We start from the raw sequence: 24,629 nt of genomic DNA on the forward strand, positions 1-24,629 counted from the left end.
ACACTACATTGTTGTCAGGTAGAGTGTTTTACAGTTTGTTTATATTGTTGTTCTAATCATGTATATATATATATTCACTGATTTTCTATCTAGTTCTATCCATTATTGAGAGTGGGATATTGAATTTTCCAACTATTACTGTTATTTCTCTTTAATTCTGTCAGTTATCTGCTTAAAATATCTATATTTTAAGACTTGGTTGTTAGGTACACATATGATTATAACTATGGAGCTTCCTGATGAACAGATACTTTTATTTTTATAAAATTGTCTTTTGTTGTCACTAGATCCATTTCTTTTTCTTTGCCTTAAAGTCTATTTTGTTTGATATTTGTAGAGTCTCTCTAGCTCCCCTGTGGTTATTGTTCAGTTCAGATATTTAGTCATGTCCGACTCTTTGAAACCCCATGGACTACAGCACACTAGGCTTCCCTGTCTATCACCAACTCCTGGAGCTTGCTCAAACTCATGTCCTTTGAGTTGGTGATGCCATCCAACCATCTCATCCTCTGTTGTGACCCCTTCTCCTCCTGCCTTCAATCTTTCCCAGCATCAGGGTCTTTTCTAATGAGTCAGTTCTTTCCATCAGGTGGCCAAAGTATTGGAGCTTCAACTCCAGCATCAGTCCTTCCAATGAATATTCAGGACTGATTTCCTTTCGGATGGACTGGTTTGGTCTCCTTGCAGTCCAAGGTACTCTCAAGAGTCTTCTCCAAAAGCGTCAATTCTTCGGTGTTCAGGTTTCTTTTGATTCAACGCTCACATCCATACATGACTACTGGAAAAACCATAGCTTTGACTAGATGGACCTTTGTCAGCAAAGTAAGGTCTCTGCTTTTTAAAAAAATGCTATCTAGGTTTGCCATAGCTTTCCTTCCAAGGAGCAAGCATTTTTTAATTTCATGGCTGCAGTCACCATCTGCAGTGACTTTGGAACCTGAGAAAATAAAATCTGTCACTGTTTAAATTGTTTCCCCATCTATTTGCCATGAAGTGATGGGACCAGATGCCATGGCCTTCATTTTTGAAGGCTGAGTATTAAGCCAGCTTTTTCACTCTCCTCTTTCATTTTCATCAAGAGGCTCTTTAGTTCCTCTTAGCTTTCTACCATAAGGGTGGTGTCATCTGAATATTTGAGGTTATTGCTATTTCTTCTGGCAATCTTCATTCCACCTTGTGCTTCATCCAGCCCAGTATTTCATATGATGTACTCTGTATATGACAGAATGATCTCTGTTTGTTTCCAAGGCAAACTATTCAATATTACAGTAATCCAGGTTTATGCCCTGACCAGTAATGCTGAAGAAGCTGAAACTGAACTGTTCTATGAAGAACTACAAGACCTTCTAGAACTAACACCCAAAAAAGATGTCCTTTTCATCATAGGGGACTGGAATACAAAAGTAGGGAGTCAAGAAATACCTGGAGTAACAGGCAAATTTGGCCTTGGAGTACAAAATGAAGCAAAGGCTAGCAGAGTTCTGTCAAGAGAATGCACTGGTCATAGCAAATACCCTCTTCCAACAACACAAGAGAAGACTCTACACATGGGCATCACTAGAAGGTCAATACCAAAATCAGACTGATTGTATTCTCTGCAGCCAAAGATGCAGAAGTTCTATACAACCAGCAAAAACAAGACCAGGAGCTGACTGTGGCACAGACCATGAACTCCTTATAGACATATTCAGAGTTAAATTGAAAAGTAGGGAAAACCACTTGATGATTCAGGTATTACCTAAATCAAATCCCTTCTGATTATACAGTAGAAGTGACAAATAGATTCAAGGGATTAGATCTGCTAGAAAGGGTGCCTGAAGAACTATGAATGGAGGTTTGTGACGTTGTACAGGAAGCAGGGATCAAGACCATCCCCAAGGAAAAGAAACGCAAAAGGCAAAATGATTGTCTGAGGAGGCCTTACAAATAGCTGTGAATAGAAGAGAAGCGAAAGGGAAAGAAGAAAAGGAAACATATATCCATTCGAATGCAGAGTTCCAAAGAATAGCAGGGAGAGATAAGAAAGCCTTCCTCAGCGATCAATGCAAAGAAATAGAGGAAAACAATAGAATGGGAAAGTCTAGAGATCTCTTCAAGAAAATAGAGATACCATGGGAACACTTCATGCAAAGATGGGCACAATAAAGGACAGAAATGGTATGGACCTAACAGAAGCAGAAGATACTAAGAAGAGGTGACAAGGATACACAGAAGAACTATACAAAAAAGATCTTCATGACCCACATAATCATGATGGTGTGATCACCCACCTAGAGCCAGACATCCTGGAATGCGATGTCAAGTGGGCCTTAGGAAGCATCACTACAAACAAAGCTAGTGGAGGTGATGGAATTCCAGTTGAGCTATTTCAAATCCTAAAAGATGATGCTGTGAAAGTGCTGCACTCAAAACATTATCCTCAATGGTGAAAAATTGAAAGCATTTCCCCTAAAGTCAGGAACAAGGCAAGGATGCCCACTCTCACCACTACTATTCAACATAGTTTTGGAAGTTTTGGCCACAGCAATCAGAGCTGAAAAAGAAATAAAAGGAATACAGATAGGAAAAGAAGAAGTAAAACTCTCACTGTTTGCAGATGACATGATCCTCTACATAGAAAACCCTAAAGACTCTACTAGAAAATTACTAGAGTTGATCAATGAATATAGTAAAGTTGCAGGATATAAAATTAACACACAGAAATCCCTTGCATTCCTATACTCCAATAATGAGAAAACAGAAAGAGAAATTAAGGAAACAATACCATTCACCATTGCAACAAAAAGAATAAAATACTTAGGAATATATCTACCTAAAGAAACAAAAGACTTATATATAGAAAACTATAAAACACTGATGAAAGAAATCAAAGAGGACACAAACAGATGGAGAAATATACCGTGTTCATGGATTGGAAGAATTAATATAGTGAAAATGAGTATACTACCCAAAGCAATCTATAGATTCAATGCAATCCCTATCAAGCTACCAATGGTATTTTTCACAGAACTAGAACAAATCATCTCAAAATTTGTATGGAAATATAAGAAACCTCGAATAGCCAAAGCAATCTTGAGGAAGAAGAATGGAACTGGAGGAATCAACCTGCCTGACTTCAGGCTCTACTACAAAGCCACAGTCATCAAGACAGTATGGTACTGGCACAAAGATAGAAATATAGATCAATGGAACAAAATAGAAAGCCCAGAGATAAACCCACGCACCTATGGACACCTTATCTTCGACAAAGGAGGCAAGAATATACAATGGAGAAAAGACAATCTCTTTAACAAGTGGTGCTGGGAAAACTGGTCAACCACTTGTAAAAGAATGAAACTAGAACACTTCCTAACACCGTACACAAAAATAAACTCAAAATGGATTAAAGATCTAAACGTAAGACCAGAAACTATAAAACTCCTAGAGGAAAACATAGGCAAAACACTCTCCGACATAAATCACAGCAGGATCCTCCATGACCCACCTCCCAGAATATTGGAAATAAAAGCAAAAATAAACAAATGGGACCTAATTAAAATTAAAAGCTTTTGCACAACGAAGGAAACTATAAGCAAGGTGAAAAGACAGCCTTCAGAATGGGAGAAAATAATAGCAAACGAAGCAACAGACAAACAATTAATCTCAAAAATATACAAGCAACTTCTGCAGCTGAATTCCAGAAAAATAAACGACCCAATCAAAAAATGGGCCAAAGAACTAAACAGACATTTCTCCAAAGAAGACATACAGATGGCTAACAAACACATGAAAAGATGCTCAACATCACTCATTATTAGAGAAATGCAAATCAAAACCTCAATGAGGTATCATTTCACACCAGTCAGAATGGCTGCTATCCAAAAGTCTACAAGCAATAAATGCTGGAGAGGGTGTGGAGAAAAGGGAACCCACTTACACTGTTGGTGGGAATGCAAACTAGTACAGCCACTATGGAGAACAGTGTGGAGATTCCTTAAAAAACTGGGAATAGAACTGCCATATGACCCAGCAATCCCACTGCTGGGCATATACACCGAGGAAACCAGAATTGAAAGAGACACGTGTACCCCAATGTTCATCGCAGCACTGTTTACAATAGCCAGGACATGGAAGCAACCTAGATGTCCATCAGCAGGCGAATGGATAAGGAAGCTGTGGTACATATACACAATGGAATATTACTCAGCCATTAAAAAAAATACATTTGAATCAGTTCTACTGAGATGGATGAAACTGGAGCCCATTATACAGAGTGAAGTAAGCCAGAAAGAAAAACACCAATACAGTATACTAATGCATATATATGGAATTTGAAAGATGGTAACGATAACCCTATATGCGAGTCAGAATAAGAGACACAGATGCATGGAACAATTTTATGGACTCTGAGGGAGAAGGTGAGGGTGGGACGTTCTGGGAGAATAGCATTGAAACATGTATATTATCGTATGTGAAACAGAACACCATTCCATGTTCGATGCATGAGACAAGGGCTCAGGGCCGGGGCAATGGGATGACCCAGAGGGATGGGATGGGGAGGGAGGTGGGTGGGGGGTCCAGGAAGGGGAACACATGTAAACCCATGGCTGATTCATGTCAATGTATGGCAAAAACTATTACAATATTGTAAAGTAATTAGCCCCCAACTAAAATAAATGAATTTATTAAAAAAAAAAAAAAAAGTGCTGCACTCAATATGCCAGCAAATTTGGAAAAGTCAGCAGTGGCCACAGGACTGGAAAAGGTCTGTTTCCATTCCAATCCCCAAAAAAGGCAATGCCAAAGAATGTTCAAACTACCGCACAATTGCACTCATCTCACAAGCTAGTAAAATAATGCTCAAAATTCTTCAAGCCTGGCTTCAACAGTATGTGAACCATGAACTTCCAGATGTTCAAGCTGGATTTAGAAAAGGTAGAGGAACCAGAGATCAAATTGCCAACATTTGCTGGATCATCAAAAAAGCAAGAGAGTTCCAGAAAAACATCTATTTCTGCTTTATTGACTATGCTAAAGCCTTTGACTGTGTGGACCACAGCAAACTCTGGAAAATTCTTAAAGTGATAGGAATACCAGACCACCTTACCTGCCTCTTGAGAAATCTGTATGCAGGTCAGGAAGCAACAGTTAGAACTGGACATGGAACAACAGACTGGTTCCAAATCAGGAAAGGAGTAGGTCAAGGCTGTATATTGTCACCCTACTTATTTAACTTATATGAGGAGGACATCATGAGAAATGCTGGGCTGGATGAAGCACAAGCTGGAATAAAGATTGCCAGAAGAAATATCAGTAACTTCAGATATGCAGATGAAATCACCCTTATGGCAGAAAGTGAAGAGAACTAAAGAGTCTCTTGATAAAAGTGAAAGAGGAAAGTGAAAAAGTTGACTTAAAACTCAGCATTCAGAAAACTAAGATCATGGCATCCAGTCCCATCACTTCATGGCAAATAGATGGGGAAACAACGGAAACAGTGACAGATTTTATTTGGGGGGGGCTCCAAAATCACTGCAGATGGTGACTGCAGCCATGAAATTAAAAGACACTTGCTCCTTGGAAGAAAAGTTATGACCAACCTAGACAGCATATTAAAAAGCAGAGACATTACTTTGTCAGCAAAGGTCCATCTAGTCAAAGCTATGGTTTTTCCAGTGGTCATGTATGGATGTGAGAGTTGGACTGTAAACAAAGTTGAGTGCCAAAGAATTGATGCTTTTGAACTGTGGTGTTGGAGAAGACTCTTGAGAGTCCCTTGGACTGCAAGGAGAACAATCCAGTCCATCTGAAAGGAAATCAGTCCTGAATATTCATTGGAAGGACTGATGCTGAAGCTGAAACTCCAACATTTTGCCCACCTGATGCGAAGAACTGACTCATTTGAAAAGACCCTGATGCTGGGAAAGATTGAAAGCAGGAGGAGGAGGTGACAACAGAAGATGAGATGGTTGGATGGCATCACCAACTCAATGGACATGAGTTTGAGTAAACTCCAGGAGTTGGTGATGGACAGGGAGGCTGGGCAAGCTGCAGTCGTGGGGTCACAAAGAGTCAGACGCAACTGAACGACTGAACTGAACTGAACTGAACTCTGCATATAAGTTAAATAAACAGGGTGACAGTATACAGTCTTGACATACTTCTTTCTCAATTTGGAACCAGTCTATTGTTCCATGTCTGGTTCTAATTGTTGCTTCTTGACCTTCATACAGATTTCTCAGGAGGCAGGTAAGGTGGTCTGGAATTCCCAACTCGAAGAATTTTCTAGTTTGTTGTGATCCACACATTCAAAGGGTTTGGAAGTCAATGAAGCAGAGGTAGATGTTTTCCTGGAATTTGCTTGCTTTTTCAATGATCCAACGGATGTTGGCAATTTGACCTTTGGTCCCTTTGCCTTTTCAAAATTCAGCTTGAACATCTGGAAGTTCTTGGTTCACGTACTCCTGAAGCCTAGCTTGGAGAATTTTGAGCATTACTTTGCTAGTGTGTGAGATGAGTGCAACTGTGCAGTAGTTTAAACATTCTTTAGCGTTGCCTTTCTTTGGGATTGGAGTGAAAACTGACCTTTTCCAGTCCTGTGGCCACTGCTGAGTTTTCCAAATTTGCTGGCATATTGAGCACAGCACTTTAACAGCATTATCTTTAGGATTTGAAATAGCTCAGCTGGAATTCCATCACCTCCGCTAACTTTGTTTGTAGTGATGCTTCCTAAGGCCCACTTGACTTCGCACTCCAAGATGTATGGCTCTATGTGAGTGATCACACCATCTTGGTCATCTGTGTCATTAAGATCTTTTTTGTACAGTTCTTCTGTGTATTCTTGACACCTCTTCTTAATATCTTCTGCTTCTGTTAGGTCCATACCATTTCTGTCCATTATTGTGCCCATCTTTGCATGAAATGTTCCCTTGGTATCTCTGATTTTCTTGAAGAGATCTCTAGTCTTTCCCTTCCATTGTTTTCTTCTGTTTCTTTGCACTGATCACTTAGGAAGACTTTCTTATCTCTCCTATTCTTTGGAACTCTGCGTTCAGATGGATATATCTTTCCTTTTCTCCTTTCCCTTTCATTCTCTTCTCCTCTCAGCTATTTGTAAAGCCTCCTCAGGCAACTATTTTCCTTCTTGCATTTCTTTTTCTTGGGATGGTTTTGATCACCACCTGCCGTACAATATTATGAACCTCCGCCTAGTGTTTCCAGCACTCTGTCTATTGGATCTAATCCCTTAAATCTATTTGTCACTTCCACTGTATATAATCATAAATGATTTGATTTAGGTCACACCTGAATTTTCTAGTGGTTTTTTTTCCTACTTTCTTCAATTTAAGTCTGAATTTTACAATAAGGAGTTCATGATCTGAGCCATAGTCTGATCCCAGTCTTGCTTTTGCTGACTGTATAGAGCGTCTCCATCTTCGGCTGCAAAGAATATAATCAATCTGATTTCTCTATTGACCATCTGGTGATGTCCATGTGTAGTGTCATCTCTTTTGTTGTTGGAAGAGAGTATTTGCTGTGACCAGTTGCTCTCTTGGCAAAACTCTGTTAGCCTTTGCCCTGTTTCATTTTGTACTCCAAGGCCAAACTTTCCTGTTACTCCAGGTATCTCTTGACTTCCTACTTTTGCATTCCAGTCCACTATAATAAAAAGGACATCTTTTCTTGGTGTTAGTTCTAGAAGGTCTTGTAGGTCTTCATAGAACCGTTCAACTTCAGCTTCTTTAGCATTAGTGGTTGGTGCATAGACTTGAATTACTGTGATTATGAATGATTTGCTTTGGAAACAAACAGAGATCATTCTGTCATTTTTGAGATTGCACCCAAGTACTGTGGTTATTGTTAGTATAATTGAATCTACGATGTGTTGCTTATATTTGGATTTTTGGGTTTTTTTTTTAAAAAATACAATCTGACAATCTCTGACTTTTAGCTCAGTTCAGTTGTCACTTAGTCATGTCTGACTCTGTGAACCCATGGACTGCAGTACGACAGGGTTTCCTGTCTATCACCAACTCCTGGAGTTTACTCAATCTCACGTCCATTGAGTCGGTGATGCCACCAACCATCTCATCCTCTGTCGTCCCCTTCTCCTCCCACCCTCAATCTTTCCCAGCATCAGGGTCTTTTCAAATGAGTCAGTTCTTCACATCAGATGGCCAAAGTATTGGAGTTTCCGCTTCAGCATCAGTCCTTCCAAAGAATATTCAGGACTGATTTCCTTTAGGATAGACTGGTTGGATCTCCTTGCTGTCCAAGAGACTCTCAAGAGTCTTCTCCAGCACTACAGTTCAAAAACATCAATTCTTTGGCATTCAGCTTTCTTTATACTCCAACTCTAGACTTTTAGCTGGTGTGTTTAATTAATTCACATTTAATGTAATTATTGATATGGCTGGATATATACCTGCTATTTTGCTCATGTATTTTTTTTTCTTCTATTCTTTTCTTGCCTCCATGTTAAATAGGTATTTTCTAGCATACCTTTTAATTCCACTTTTTCCTACATTTTCTTAGTGGTAGTTATAGGAATTGCAGTATACATCTTAAATTACTACAATCTTTTCCAGATTGGTACTAACTTAATTCCAGCAAAATATAGAATCTTTGCTCCAATAGTTCCACCCTCTTCCTCTCCTTTGCGCTTTGCCTTGTATACTACATATTTAACCCCAACAATATAGCTTTATATTTATTGTTTTATATGATTATCTTTTAATTAACTAAGAGAGGAAAAAGAAAAAAAATATTCTTGCTGTATTTTTATTTACCCACATATACTAGTGCTCTTTATTTCTTTGTGTGAAAATGCAAAATGTCAAAATGAAAAAAAAAAGTGACAGATTTTATTTTCTTGGGCTCCAAAATCACAGCAGATGGTGACTGCACACCACGAAATTAAAAGATGTTTTCTCCTTGGAAGCAAAGCTATGACAAACCTAGACAGCATATTAAAAAGCAGAGACATCACTTTGCTGACAAAGTTCTGCCTAGTCAAAGCTATGGTTTTTTCAGTAGTCATGTACAGATGTGAGAGCTGGACCATAAAGAAGGCTGAGCACTGAAGAATTGATGCTTTCAAATTATGGTGCTGGAGAAGACTGTTGAGAGTCCCTTGGACGGCAAGATCAAACCAGTAAATCCTAAAGGAAATCAGTCCTGAATATTCATTGGAAGTTCTGATTTTGAAGCTGAAGCCCCAATACTTTGGCCACCTAATATGAAGAGCTGACTCATTGGAAAAGACCCTGATCCTGGGAAAGATTGAGGGCAGGTGGAGACGGGGGTGACAGAGGATGAGATGGTTGGTGGCATCATCGACCCTATGAACATGAGTCTGGGCAAATTCCAGGAGATAGTGAAGGACAGGGAAGCCTGGTGTGCCGCGGTTCGTTGGTTGGCAAAGAGTCGGACAGACTTAGCGACTGAACAACAGCATGAAAGTAGTACATGCATGTATTTTGGGAAGAGTGTTATTCCAGGGAATGATGTATTACCTTCTAGTAATATAGCATCAAGTTTGGTAGCTATTTTTGAAGAAGAATTTTGCTGGATATGGAATTCTTGAAAAGAAATGGCAACCCAGTAATCTTGCCTGGAAAATTCCGTAGACTGAAGAGGCTGGGCTACAGTCCAAGGGGTCGCAAAGAGTCAGACACTACTGAGTGACTAACACACACACACATTATTCTTTCAGCACTTTGAATATATCATTCCCCAACTTCTGCCTCCATTGTTTCCAGTAAGAAGTGACCTACTAAATTTCCTGTGGTTCCTCTGTTCTAACTGAGTCTCCTTTGATTGTTGAGTCATTTTTCTCTTTTTGCTTTAAAGATTCTTATTTTTTTTGGCTTTCAACAGTTGGACTATGATGTTCCAAGTATGGATCTTTCTGTGTTTATCCCACTTAGAATTTGCTGAGCTTCTTGAATGTGTAGATTAATGTTTTTCCACAAATTTGGGATCATTTGTCCATTATTTCTTCAAATATATTTTTAAAGTATTTTTATTTATTTATATATTTTTAAAATTTGACTGTGGTGGGTCTTAGTTGCAATACATGGGATCTTCAGTCTTCACTGAGGCATGGGGGATCTTTAGTTGCAGCATGCAAACTCTTAGTTGCGGAATGTGGGATCTTGTTCCCTGACAAGGGATCAAACCCAGGTCCCTTGCATTGGGGGAATGGAGTCTTAGCCACTGGATCACAGAGAAGTCCTTTCTTCAGATATTTTAAACGCCTCTGTCTCTTCTTCTGGGACCTCTGTTGCTTGTACACTGGTATGCTTGATGGTATCCCACAAATCTCTGAGCCTTTGTTCATTTTTCTTTATTGTTTTTTCCTCCCTGTTCCTCAGATTAGACAATCTCCATTAATTTGGCGTTAGATTTGCTGGTTATTTTCTTCTGTCAGTTCACATATGCTGTTGAGCCCTTTTGGTGAATTTTTCATTTCCGTTATTGTACTATTCAACTCCAATTTTTCCACTTGGTTTTCTTTTAAGTTGTTGTTGTTTTTTTTTTAATGTGGACAATTTTTTAAGTCTTTATTGAATCTGATGCAGTACTGCTTCTATTGTTTTACATTCTAGTTTTTTGACCTCAAGGCTTGTGGGATCTTAGTTCTCTGATCAGGGATCAAACCCACCAGAGGAGTCTTAACCACTGGACTGCCAGGGAAACCCCTGTTTTTATTTTTAAGCCTGAATTTTAGGGGTTACTTTTGGTTCAGCATAGCTTAGTGGTCAGTCAATGATCAGTCAATCATCAATTAATCCAGATTTATCTAGTAAAGCTTATACTCTTTGCTAATGTATCTGTTTATGGGTTAAAGTAGTATTGTTATAATATTGCATTGCTCCAGATCAAATCAACCCCCTCAGGCAGCAGAGTTGTCAGTCTTCATAGCGTGTTTCACTCTGGTAGAACTACCAGGCCATAGGGCTAGGGAGTGGGAGATGGAAGCAGCTACAAGCTAAAACATCATAGCAAATTTTTCTTAAACTAATTCTTCTCAATTTGTTGTATGCCTCTGGTGAGTTTCCAAAGTCCTAAAATGGTTGTTTTTGGCAATTTTGCTCAGCTTTTTTCTTGCTCTTTTGGGAAAAATTTGCTGAGTTTCTCATTCAGCCATTTTGAAAATCCCTTCAAATGTTTGCCTTCTATTTTTTGTGATCCTTCTGAAAGAACTAAGGTTAGCTTTGACTCAGAAAAGGGAAAAAAGAAAGATAGGAACCCATTAAAGAAAATGGAAAACACCAAGCACTATCAAAACCAAAGGAGAATTTTGGTATTCATCCTAATCTAATCTCAAAATTGTAACCTAAAGTAAGTTGAGGTCACAGCTGAGTTCTTCTCCTAAACTCTGGAGGAAGAACTTCTAGATAATTGTGGGGAAAGAGTCATTCTTTTGAAAATAATGCTATTTATTTTGGGGCCAAACTTCCCTAATGAAACTTCATCCTATATCTATCTGTTAACTTAGGCTAAATTCCTTAGTCTTAAACTTAGAGCACAGCACAAAAGGAGAAATGCAATCTCATTTATGTTTTATGCTTTTTTTTCTTCTAGCATCTAGAAGTTCTCTATGGAAATCATGGAAAGAAAGAGTTATAAAGCGACCTGCAACAGCTCATGCTTTAAGACCAGATCAGATGATTAGTGATCAATTTGCCACAAAAACAAAGGTGTCAGAAATCCAAGATATGCTTCAGGAACTCATAGGTACTTCAATGTTCAATAAACTGGAAAACAATGCTATTAAATATATATCATCAACAACAGTAAACCTTTCTAAAGCTTTGAGTACACTAAATGATGAAGTGAAAGCTATTAACCTCAATACTTCTGATATATATGCAAATGAGACAGTTGAAAGAGAACAAGAGATTTCCCTGAAGATAGTACAAGATCTCAGTAAAAGAAATGAAATGCTTCAGCAAAAACTTCAAGAAGCAGAAGAAAAATATGAACACGTTATTCGATCCAAAGTTGTAGAGCACCAAGCATTGCCCGCATCAACACTGAAAGTGTTACCTGAGCCTTCTCCACAATCAGCCATTAGCCAAGCTGACACAGAAAACAGTTTAGACAGTATTTTGGCCAAAGAATTTGAAAACATGGTAGATGAGGCCCCCCAAAAAGGGACCAAAGCCTTGGGGATCAAGTGGGACTCATCTCATTTCTATGCAGCCCAAGGTGAAACAACTCCAGAATTAACTGGCCAGCAGAAAAAGTCTTCCGAAGAGATCACGGAAGATAAGATATCAGTGAAGAAAGGTGGTGCCTTTCAGAAAGATGGGGCTGATGAGGTCCAGTCACAGAAAAGAAAGCGTACAAAAGGCCTGTCTGTGCAGGAGAGCTCTGAATCAAATGTGAATGATGATAAAGGTAAACAGAAAGTCACAGGGACCAAACTTGATCACCACTTAGAATTACAAGCACCGGATAAGAAGAAAAAAGAAACAAAATCCTTTCCTGAAGCTAAATCAAAGTCACTCACTGAATCAAAAAGTCAACATTTTCCTTCTGATTTCCCTTCTGACAAGAGCCAAGGTGGTAAAAGTGGAACAAGTGGTATACTGGAACAACTCAGGCAGGCTAAATCTGAATATTCACAGAGTAAAAGTCAAATTTCTTTAGAGAATGAAGAGGAGCTCACCACTGAGTCAATGGACAAAGATGGCAGAAATGAGCTGAGTAGTCCACCAGAGCCATCCAGGTTGAGCCAACTTGATTATTCCTCTGAGAAAATAAAAGGAAAGAAACACCGTATCTCTCCAGGAAGCACTACAAGAAAAGAAGAAAAAACTGAAGAGAAAGATATGTCAGTCTTCACGAAGAAATTCAAGTCTCTTAAACTTGCTAAATCAGGTATTCCAGATAGTGAAAGTGAACAGAGTAACCTAGAAGAATTTCAGAAAGCCATAGTGTCATTCCTTAAAGAGAAAATTGATAACATAGGAAAGCCCTTGGATAAAAAGACTGTGTCAAAAGAAGAGCTATTATTAAAAAGATCAGAAGTTGAGAAATTAGGAATCATAAAGGCAAAAATGGAGGAATATTTCCAAAAAGTGGCAGAAACTGTGACAAAAATCTTAAGAAAATACAAAGATATAAAAAATGAAGGACGAATTGGAGAGAAACCTTTGAAACAAAAAAAGGTAGTCTCATTTATGCCAGAACGGCATTCTCAGGAAGCGACTAGTGCAAAGTCAGAAATTAGCACCTTAATTTCACAGGAGAGGCTTGACCCACTAACTGATAATTTAGTACAAATGATCTTGACCGAAATAGAAAGTGAAAGGAATGTTCCAGAAGCCTCAACAGTAGGGACAGACTATAAAGAGAAGGAAAAACAAGAGCTAGAAGAAAGAAGGTTTGAGATGATAAATAAGAATTTGGAGAAGGAAGAGGCATGGCTCCCAATGAAGGAGGGAAAGCAAGGGCGACAGAAGCAGAAACAGTGGCAGGAAGAAGAGGTGTGGAAGGGACAGCAAAAATACACGATTCAAAAGCAGATCGAGTCAGATGAGAAGCAAAAGCAAAGGGAAGAGGAGAAAGAAGGGTATCAGAAGTCAAAGCAGCAGCAGTTGGAAGCATGGAAACAAAAAATGAAACAACAAGGTGTGCCTTTGGAGAAGGAGAAAGGACAGCAGATGATGCAGGTTCAGAAGGAAGTGAGACCTCTGGAGCAAGAAAGCAGTTTGGAGAGAGAGGAGGAGAAGCAGAAGGCAAGGAGAAAAGTAGGAGACTATGAAAGTCAGAAGCAAAAACCAGCAAATGAGATGAAGACATCTGAACAACTAGAACAGGTGCTCAATCAGACTTCAATTACATTGTTTCACAGGTGGGAGAGCACACAAAAAGACATACCACAGATACACCAAAGAAAAGATTTCATTGGGAATCTTAAGAAATTAGGGGATCTGGCTGAAGGAAAGCATCCCATTCCAATCACTACTCCCATCTCCACACAATCTTCCTCACGTGGACCTTCTTCTGTTTCTGGAGTGTCTCTTGCAAAGTCCATCACTCTTACTTCTAGGCTTGCCCAAGCAATGGAAATTGACCTCACTTCTGAAGGGGCCGAGGCACTGGAAATCACGGACACCTTTAACCAGGTTCAGGCGTTGGGGGAAACTACTACTACTAAGATGTCTCAGGGTTTGGGAGTGGCTCTCAGCGCAGAGCAGGCCCAGGCTCTGGGGATTCCTGTTACCCCTCAGCAAGCTCAAGCTCAGGGCATCATGCTCACCCATCAGCAGGTCAAGGCCTTGGGAGTCATTCTCACCCATAAACAAGCTCAGGTACCAGGGATTACTCTCACCCCTCAACAGGCCCAAGCACTGAGGATTCTTGTCACCCCTCAGCAGGCCAAGGCACTGGGGGTCACTCTTCCCCCTGAACAAGCTCAGGCACCAGAGTTCACCCTCACACCTCAGCAGGCCCAGGCACTGGGGATCATTCTCACCCCTGAACAGGCTCAGGCACCAGGGATCACTCTCACCCCTCACCAGGCCCAGGCACTTGGGATCATTCTCACCCCTGAACAGGCTCAGGCACCAGGGATCACTCTGACTCCTCAGCAGATCCTGGCACTGGGGATTCCTGTCACTCCTCAGCCGATCCAGGAAGTAGGGGTTTCTCTCACCCCTCAACAGGCCCAGGCACTGGAGATTCCTGTCACCCCTCAGGAGGCTCAAGCTCAAGGCATCACTCTCACCCCTCAGCAGGCCCAGGCACTTGGGATCACTCTCACCCCTGAACAAGCTCAGGCACCAGGGATCACTCTGACCCCTCAGCAGGTCCTGGCACTGGGGATTCCTGTCACCCCTCAGCAGATCCAGGAAGTAGGGGTTTCTCTCACCCCTCAGCAGACCCAGGCACTGGGGATTCCTGTCACACCTCAACAGATACAGGAAGTAGAGGTTTCTCTCACCCCTCAACAGGCCCAGGCACTGGGAACCATTCTCACCCCTGAACAAGCTCAGGCACCAGGGATCACTCTCACCCCTCAGCAGGTCCAAGCACTGGGGATTCCTGTCACCCCTCAGCAAGCTCAAGCTCAGGGCATCACTCTTACCCCTCAGGAGGCCCAGGAACTTGGGATCATTCTCACTCCTGAACAAGCTCAGGCACCAGATATCACTCTTACCCCACAGCAGACCCAGGCACTGGGGATTTCAGTCACCCCGCAGCATATCCCGGAAGTGGGGGCTTCTCTCACCCCTCAACAGGCTCAGGCTTTGGGGATTCCTATCACCCCTCAGCAGGCTGAAGCTCAGGGCATCACACTCACCCCTCAGCAAGCCCAGGCACTTGGGATCACTCTCACCCCTAAACAAGCTCAGGCACCAGGGATCACTCTCACCCCTCAGCAGGCCCAGACACTGGGCATAATTCTCACCCCTGAACAAGCTCTGGCACCAGGGATCACTCTTACCCCTCAGCAGGCCCAGGCACTGGGGATTTCAGCCACCCTGCAGCATATCCAGGAAGTGGGGGTTTCTCTCACCCCTCAACAGGCTCAGGCACTGGGGATTCCTATCACCCCTCAGCAGGCTGAAGTTCAGGGTCTGACTCTCACCCCTCAGCAGACTCAGGATTTAGGGATCCCTGCCACCCCTCAGCAGGCCCAGGCTCAGGGCATCGTCTTCACCCCTCAGCAAGCCCAGGCACTGGGGATCCATGTTACCCCTGAACAGGCCTATGCCCTGGGGATCCATGTCACCTCTGAGCAGGCCCATGTACTAGGGATCACTCTCACTCCTGATCAGGCCCAGGCACTGAGGATCCACATCACTCCTGAGCAGGCACAGGCTCAGGGCATCACTCTTACCCCTCGGCAGTACCAGGCACTGAGAATCCCTGTCACCATTCCACAGGCTCAGGATTTGGGGGCCCCTTTCAGTTTAGGACAGGCTCAAGCATTGGGGGTTCCTCTTTCTCATGAACGGTTTGCAGAATTAGGGGTTCCTCTCACCTCAGATAAAGTGTATACCTTAGAATATCCCCACATCCCAGAACAAATCCAACCTTTGGAAGCTCCTTTCACCACAAGGGAGACCTGGCCCATGGGTATTACTGTTAGGTCTGTGCAGGACCTAACATCAAGAACTCCTCTCATTAAGGAGCAGCCCTTACCACCCTGGGCTAGTCCTCCTTCAGGACATACACTGAAAGCTGGGATCTCTTCCATTACTGATAAATCTGTCACAAAATATGCTCCTCACACTCCTAAGGAGTTCCCAGTATCATCTGCTGCTATTGCTAAGTCCCCTATATTTGAGGTGCCTTCTACTCCTTTGCATATATCAAGGTTTCCTCTTAAACAAGCCCCCACTGAGAAATCCTTGGGAATGAGGATTCCTTCAGACCCTGGGAAGCTCCTGGCACCACAGACTTCTCCTTCCTCCAGACAGACCCTAGTGTCTAAGCATCTATCAATCTCTGTTCCGTTCTCAACACCAGTTCCCAGTCCAATATCTGGGCTCTCTCCCACTCCACAGCAGGCTCTTGAACCAGAGGCCCTTCTTAGTTCTAGGCGATTCTTCATATCTAGGGACTCTATGACTCCCCAGTCACCTCTGATATTGAAGCCCCTTCTTGACCCCAGACAGCCCCTTATATCTGGAGTCCCAGTCACCTCTGGACAGATTCCCCAAATCTGGGCTCCTCTCTCTCCTGGGAAGCACTTGGTTCCTGGGACCTCTTCCATCCCTCAAGAGCTCTTGAAATCTGGACCCTTAATACTCTCTGAGCAGTTTCAGGCATCCCAGACCTTTGCCACTCGTAAGCAATCTCCCTGGTTACAAGCCCCTTCTACCCTTAGGCAGCATCTGCCACCAAGGACTCTTTCTGGGCAAGCTTCCCCACTATGGGTCTCTCCCACCCCTGGGCATTCCCTAACACCGTTGACTCCCTCAACCCCTGAAAAGCCACAGAAAGATTTATCCTCTGCTGTCTCTAAGAAAAGGAAGGAAAGATTGTCAATTATTTCTTCTCTGAAATTGAAATCAGTATTGGTCCATCCCAGTGCTCCAAGTTTCAAGGTAGTTCAAGACCCTTTCACCACTAAGAAGTTCCAAACAGCAGAGGTCTCTGACACTTCTGAAGAAATCCAGATACCCGAAGATCCTTTTGCTGTGGAACGATTTAGAATGTTTAAGTCCCATCTCACCGATTACAAGACACCAGTATCACAAGCCCCTTATGTTGATGAGGGGACCCTTCCTACTCTCATTAAGCCTGTAATGCCACTACCTTCTCTTATTACTACTCAACTACTCAAAACACAGCAGAGCTTACCTTCTGAATGGAACCAGAAATCCCAACTTCCCCCTATCAATAAGCCCTGGGTACTGACTTCAGTTTCAGGTACCAAGCAACCCAAGATGATGGTGCCTACTTCCTATCCCCAAGAGCTCAAAGAACAGAACTATTTTGTTGATGTGGAGGCTCAGCGGAAGAACCTGATACTCTTAAATCAGGCCACAAAAGCTTCTATACTCCCTTCACAGCTACACACAGAAGCTAGGAATCTCATAATTGAGACACTTCATACAAACAAAGTTCGGCTGGGATACCTATTCCGCAAGTACAATGCCTATAGACTGATCCAGCGTGCAAGGTAGATGTAAATATTATGTGTCTAGTTGTCTGATTTAGTCCTGATTTCAAATATCCTCCCTCATTACCCTATCAGTATATATGTATTTGTCAGGTTAGGTGTTCTAAAAGATTCTCTTTTTTTTTTTCCCCTTCCTCCTCTTATAGAAGGTTTGTAAGATGGAAGCATATTTAAGATAGCAAAAGGAGGTGTATTTTTTAGAAATAAGAAATGTCATATAACATCCATTTCACTCATATATATCTCCAACAGAGATTCTAAAATATATTATGAGGATCATGGTTGATCTCCAAAATATCAACTTCAAAAGTTTAGAAATGCTTGCAGTTATTATGAATTACTTTCATCTTGCATTCACCAGAAGACCTATGATTCTTTTTTTTTTTTATTTACTTTTTATTGAAGTGAAGTTGGACAGAAGATCTATTAAAGTGGGAGATGGCAGGCAGGTTTATGTACTTCGTGTTGCCATGGCAGCCTTGATGCTGGAGTGACCTACAGAAAACAGGTTCTGGTCTTGATTTTTTAAATTGAAATTAGCCTGCCATTCTTGGCCTTTGTGTTTGAGGTTGCCAACTTATTATTTTGGGGATTTAAAAAACATTTTTTTATTGTAGAAATTCTTTCCCCTTTTAAAAATAGTTAATTTATAATACTGTGTTACCTTATTTGGAGAATTTTTCTAACCTAAAATTACAATATGTCAAACTAAGATCTATGATAGAAAAAGCTATCATTAATTATAGGAACAATCTATGTCATTTATTCAACAAATACTTATTGAATATGTACTATTTGGCAAGCACTGTTCTAGATGCTATGGATACAGCAGTGAATAAAACAAAGTACCCTGTTCTCATGATATTTACATTTTTGAGGACTGAATTCATTTGAAAACTAAGCACTGGAATAACAAGGTGTAAAAGAAAGACGTTCAGTGTATAGACAGAAATTTTCATGTCAAAGCTGAAGTTACCTTAGAATTGTTGAAATATTTTCTGCTCTATAGTGTGTTTTTCTCTTCCCAGAATGAATGTTCCTAGTCTTTTAAATCTGTTTTTACACGTAAACACTTTCATCCACCTGAGAATTTGAAATAACATGTTTCTGGTCATTCTCCAGTTCCTTTATGTCTTTTTTCCGTTGTTATATTAAATTAAAATAAATAATTGCATTCACCTGGTGCAGTATTTTAAAAATACAAGTAGAGTGAAAAGCCTCCTTAATAGTCTTATTCTTGGCCATTAGGCCCCTACTTTAGGGCTACCCAGGTATTCCACCCAGAGATACTTTCTACATATGTAGCAAAGTACATAGGCTCTTTTATCCCACTCTTTATACATTTCAAATCACAATGTTTGATTTTTTCATAACAAGCTAGAATTTAGGTATTAATATATAGAGAATCTACTCATTCATTTTATAGTTTTATAGTACTCCAAAGTCTAGATTTACCAGAATTTACTTAACCTCTGATGAGGTTAACATAACATTTATGCTGTTTTCAATATTTTGCATTATAAAAAATGTACTTCAATGAACAATCTTGTATATACATATGTATACATGTATGTATGTTCCTAAAAGTAGAACTTCTAAATCAAGGGTAAGCATTTTGTAATTGTGATAAATTTTTGTCCAATTGTTCTCCAAAGAGGTTGTAACAATTTATATATTGGTCAGCATTATAAAAGAGTATTTCCCCACAAATATTATCAACTTTTTTGTTCATTGTTAATGTAATAGATGAAATATGGCACTTCCATGCTTTCATTTGCATTACTTTTATTATAGGTTGAAGTTAAGCATCTTTTCATAGAGTTAAGAACCATCTGTATTTTATTTTCTGTGAAGATTCTATTCAAATACTTTGCCCATTTTTCAACTGGGTTATCAAGTTGCTTTTTAAAAAAATTAATTAATTTTAATTGGAGGCTAATTACTTTACAATATTAAGGTGGTTTTTGCCATGTATCAACATGAATCAGCCATGGGTATACATGTGTCCCCCCATCCTGAAGCCCCTTCCCACCTCCCTCCCCACTCCTCCCTCTGGGTTGTCCCAGAACACCAGCTTTGAGCGTCCTGCTTCATTCACTGAACTTGCACTGGTCATTTATTTTACATAGGGTAATAGACATGTTTCAGTGTTATTCTTTCAAATCATCCCACCCTTGCCTTCTCCCACATAGTCCAAAAGTCTGTTCTTTACATCTGTGTCTTTTTTGTTGTCTTACATATAGAGTTGTTGTTACTGTCTTTCTAAATTCCATATATATGCATTAATATCCTTTATTGGTGTTTCTCTTTCTGATTTACTTTACTCTGTATAATAGGCTCCAGTTTCATCCACCTCATTAGAACAGACTCAAATGTGTTCTTTTTTTTTATAGCTGAGTAATATTCCATTGTGTATATGTAACACAACTTCCTTATCCATTTGTCTACCAGTGGACATCTAGGTTGCTTCCATGTCCTAGCTATTGTAAACAGTGCTGCAATAAACATTGGGGTACATGTGTCTCTTTCAATTTTGGTTTCCTCGGTGTGTATGCACAGAAGTGGGATTGCTGGGTCATATGGCAATTCTATTTCCAGTTTTTTAAGAAATCTCCACATTGTTCTCCATAGTGGTTGTACTAGTTTGCCTTCCCACCAACAGTGTAAGAGGGTTCCCTTTTCTCCACACCCTCCCAGCATTTATTTTTTATAGACTTTTTGATGGCAGCCATTCTGACTGGTGTGAGATGATACCACACTGTGGTTTTGATTTGCATTTTTCTGATAATGAGTGATGTTGAGCATCTTTTCATGTGTTTATTAGGCATTTGTCTTCTTTGGAGAGATGTCTGCTTAGTTTTTTGGCCCACTTTTTGACTGGGTCATTCATTTTCTGGTATTGAGCTGCATATGCTGCTTTAATATTTTGGAGATTAATTGTCAGTTGCTTCATTTTCTATTATTTGCTCCCATTCTGAAGGCTGTGTTTTCACCTCGCTTGCAGTTTCCTTTGTTGTGCAAAAGCTTTGAAGTTTAATTAGGTCCCAATTGTTTATTTTTGTTTTTATTTCTGTTGCTTTTTAATTTGATTTTTGGGACCTGTTCAAATATTCAGAAAATTAGCCCCTTGTCTGTGATATAAACTACAAAACTTTCCCCATTTGTGTTTAGACTCTGCTTTTGGTGAGTTTTGCTTTCTAAATAATTTTTATTTTTATATGTTTATATTCAGTTCAGTTCAGTTGCTCAATCGTGCCCGGCTATTTGTGACTCCATGAACTGCACCACGCCAGGCCTCCCTGTCCATCACCAACTCCCAGAGTTTACTCAAACTCTTGTTCATTGAGTTGGTGATGCCATCCAACCATATCATCCTCTGTCATCCCCTTCTCCGCCTGCCTTCAATCTTTCCCAGCATCAGGGTCTTTTCAAATGAGTTGGTTCTTTGCATCAGGTGGCCAAAGTATTGGAGTTTCAGCGTCAGCACCAGTCCTTCCAATGAATATTCAGGACTGATTTCCTTTCGGATGGACTGGTAGGATCTCCTTGCTGTCCAAAGGACTCTCAAGGGGAACACATGTACACCCATGGTGGATTCATGTCAATGTATGGCAAAACCAATACAATATTGTAAAGTTAAAAAATAGATAAATAAACTTTTTTTTTTTTTAAAGAGTCTTTTACAACACCACAATTCAAAAGCATCAATTCTTAGGCACTCAGCTTTCCTTATAGTCCAACTCTCACATCCATACGTGACTACTGTAAAAACCATAGCTTTGACTAGACGGACCTTTGTTGGCAAAGTAATGATTCTGCTTTTTAATATGCTGTCTAGGTTGGTCATGACTTTCCTTCCAAGGAGTAAGCGTCCTTTAATTTCATGGCTGCAATCACCATCTGTGGTGATCTTGGAGCCCCCCAAAATAAAGTCAGCCACTGTTTCCACTGTTTCCCCATCTATTTCCCATGAAGTGATGGGACCAGATGCCATGATCTTAGTTCTCTGAACGTTGAGCTTTAAGCCAACTTTTCACTCTCCTCTTCCACTTTCATCAAGAGACTCTTTAGTTCTTCTTCACTTTCTGCCATAAAGGGGGTGTCATCTGCATATCTGAGGTTGTTGGTATTTCTCCCAGTAATCTGGATTCCAGCTTGTGCTTCATCCAGCCCAGCATTTCTCATAATGTACTCTGCATAGAAGTTAAATAAGCAGGGTGACAATATACAGCCTTGACATACTCCTTTCCCAATTTATAACCAGTCTGTTGTTCCACGTCCGCGTCTAACTGTTGCTTCTTGACCTGCATACAGGTTTCTCAGGAGGCAGGTCAAGTGGTCTGGTATGCCCATCTCTTGAAGAATTTTCCACAGTTTGATGTGGTCCATACAGTCAAAGGCTTTGGCATAGTCAATAAAGCAGAAATAGATGTTTTTCTGGAACTCTCTTGCTTTTTTGATGATCCAGCGGATGTTAGCAATTTGATCTCTGGTTCCTCTGCCTTTTCTAAAACCAGCTTGAACATCTGGAAGTTCATGGTTCATGTATTCCTGAAGCCTGGCTTGGAGAATTTTGAGCATTACTTTACTAGTGTGTGAGATGAGTGCAATTGTGCGGTAGTTTGAACATTCTTTGGCATTTCCTTTCTTTGGGACTGGAAGGAATACTGACCTTTTCCAGTCCTGTGGCCACAGCTGAGTTTTCCAAATTTGCAACATATTGAGTGCAACAGTTTCACAGCATCATCTTTTAGGATTTGAAATAGCTCAACTGGGATTCTATCACCTCCACTAGCTTTGTTCGTAGTAATGCTTTCTAAGGCTGACTTGACTTCGCATTCCAGAATGTCTGGCTCTAGGTGAGTGATCACACCATCGTGCTTATCTGGGTCATGAAGATCTTTTTTGTATAGTTCTTCTGTGTATTCTTGCGACCTCTTCTTAGTATTTTCTGCTTCTGTCAGGTCCATACCGTTTCTGTCCTTTATTGAGTCCATCTTTGCATGAAACATTCCCTTAATATCTCTAATTTTCTTGAAGAGATCTCTTGTCTTTCCCATTCTATTGTTTTCCTCTATTTCTTTGCTTTGATCGCTGAGGAAGGCTTTCTTATCTCTCCTTGCTATGCTTTGGAACTCTGCATTCAGATGGGAATATCATTCCTTTTCTCCTTTGCTTTTCGCTTCTCTTCTTTTCACAGCTATTTGTAAGGCTTCCTCAGACAACCGTTTTGCTTTTTTGCATTTCTTTTTCTTGGGGATGGTCTTGATCCCTGTCTCCTGTACAATGTCACTAACCTCTGTCCATAGTTCATCAGGCACTCTGTCTACCAGATCCAGTCCCTTAAATCTATTTCTGACTTCCACTGTATAATCATAAGGGATTTGATTTAGGTCATACCTGAATGGTCTAGTGGTTTTCCCCACTCTCTTCAATTTAAGTCTGAATTTGGCAATAAGGAGTTCATGTTTATATTAATATTTTCAATAATGCTTTGTGCCTTTTTTTTTAATAAATTTATTTATTTTAGTTGGGGGCTAATTACTTTACAATTTTGTAGTGGTTTTTGCCATACATTGACATGAATCAGCCATGGGTTTACACGTGTTCTCTTCGATGCATGAGACAAATGCTCAGGGCTGGGGCAATGGGATGACCCAGAGGGATAGGATGGGGAGGGAGGTGGGAGGGGGGTTTAGGATGGGGAACACATGCTTTGTGCCTTATTTTAAAAAGCCCTTTCCACTCTGAGAAATATATATATTTTTAATTATTTCAAAATTTCTTTTAGTACTTTAATAGTTGATTATTAGTTGTTTGGGGCTTCCTAGGTGGTGCGAGTACTTTCTTCAGTTTACATCTGAATTTTCCAATAAGGAGTTCATGATCTGAGCCAGTCAGCTCCCAGTCTTGTTTTTGCTGACTATATAGAGCTTCTCCATCTTTGGCTGCAAAGAATATAATCAACCTGATTTCAGTATTGACCATCTGGTGATGTCTACGTATAGAGTCTTCTCTTGTGTTGTTGCAAGAGGGTGTTTGCTATGACCAGTGTGCTCTCTTGGCAAAACTCTGTTAGCCTTTGCCCTGCTTCATTTTGTAATCCAAGGCCAAATTTTCCTGTTACTCCAGGTATCTCTTGACTTCCTACTTTTGCATTCCAGTCCCCTATGATGAAAAGAACATTTTTGGGAGGGTGTTAGTTCTAGAAGGTCTTGTAGGTCTTCATAGAACCATTCAACTTCAGCTTCTTCAGCATTACTGGTTGGGGCATAAACTTGCTGCTGCTGCTGCTGCTGTTAAGTCACTTCAGTCGTTCTGACTCTGTGTGACCCCATAGACGGCAGCCCACCAGGCTCCCCTGTCCCCGGGATCTTACTGTTATTTGCTGTAGTTTTATTTTTATGATGCTGAGTCTTTGTGATAGTTATTATTACTGTTTCCTAGTACTTGTACACGAGATGTGAGCAGAATTAATGTGTGTTGTTTCTGTGCTAAGCTTGCCATTTTCAGTTTGAGACCCTCTAGAGTCTCCTTTTCCACTCCAGTACTCTTGCCTGGAAAATCCCATGGGTGGAGGAGCCTGGTAGGCTGCAGACCCATGGGGTCACTAGGAGTCGGACACGACTGAGCAACTTCACTTTCACTTTTCCCTTTCATGCACTGGAGAAGGAAATGGCAACCCACTCCAGTATTCTTGCCTGGAGAATCCCAGGGACGGCGGAGCCTGGTGGGCTGCCGTCTATGGGGTCGCACAGAGTCGGACACGACTGAAGCGACTTAGCAGCAGCAGTAGCAGCAGCAGCAGAGTCTCCTTTTCCATTGGCATGATAAGCTATAGTGTTCAAGGTGATGGCTGTTCTGTTAGCCTGTGTTTCTGAGAGTATAAAATGAAGTTTTTTTCTGCAAAACTATGATGGATTTGTACTATGACCAACAAATAAACTTTTGTTGTTTTTAGTCATTGAGATTTGGGGATTATTTGTTAAAACAGCAAAAC

General features: G+C 40.7%; 1 protein-coding gene across 5 annotated transcripts in view; it reads left to right on the plus strand.

Annotated features, from left to right (window-relative positions):
• Positions 1 to 24,629, plus strand: part of FAM186A (family with sequence similarity 186 member A) — a 70,351-nt gene that overhangs the window by 23,353 nt on the left and 22,369 nt on the right. For 3 of the 5 annotated variants that reach the window (XM_081592543.1, XM_081592545.1, XM_081592547.1), the window contains one exon: positions 11,569 to 17,629. In XM_081592543.1, coding sequence (XP_081448669.1) covers positions 11,569 to 17,629 — 6,061 coding nt within the window. Of the gene's footprint in view, positions 1 to 11,568; positions 17,636 to 24,629 lie in introns of all 5 variants that reach the window. The other 2 variants (XM_081592544.1, XR_014082696.1) reach the window with 2 other exon arrangements.

Source organism: Giraffa tippelskirchi, chromosome 4 (genome assembly GCF_054371585.1).
Source record: "Giraffa tippelskirchi isolate mGirTip1 chromosome 4, T2T-mGirTip1v1.2.pri, whole genome shotgun sequence".
NCBI lineage: Eukaryota > Metazoa > Chordata > Mammalia > Artiodactyla > Giraffidae > Giraffa > Giraffa tippelskirchi.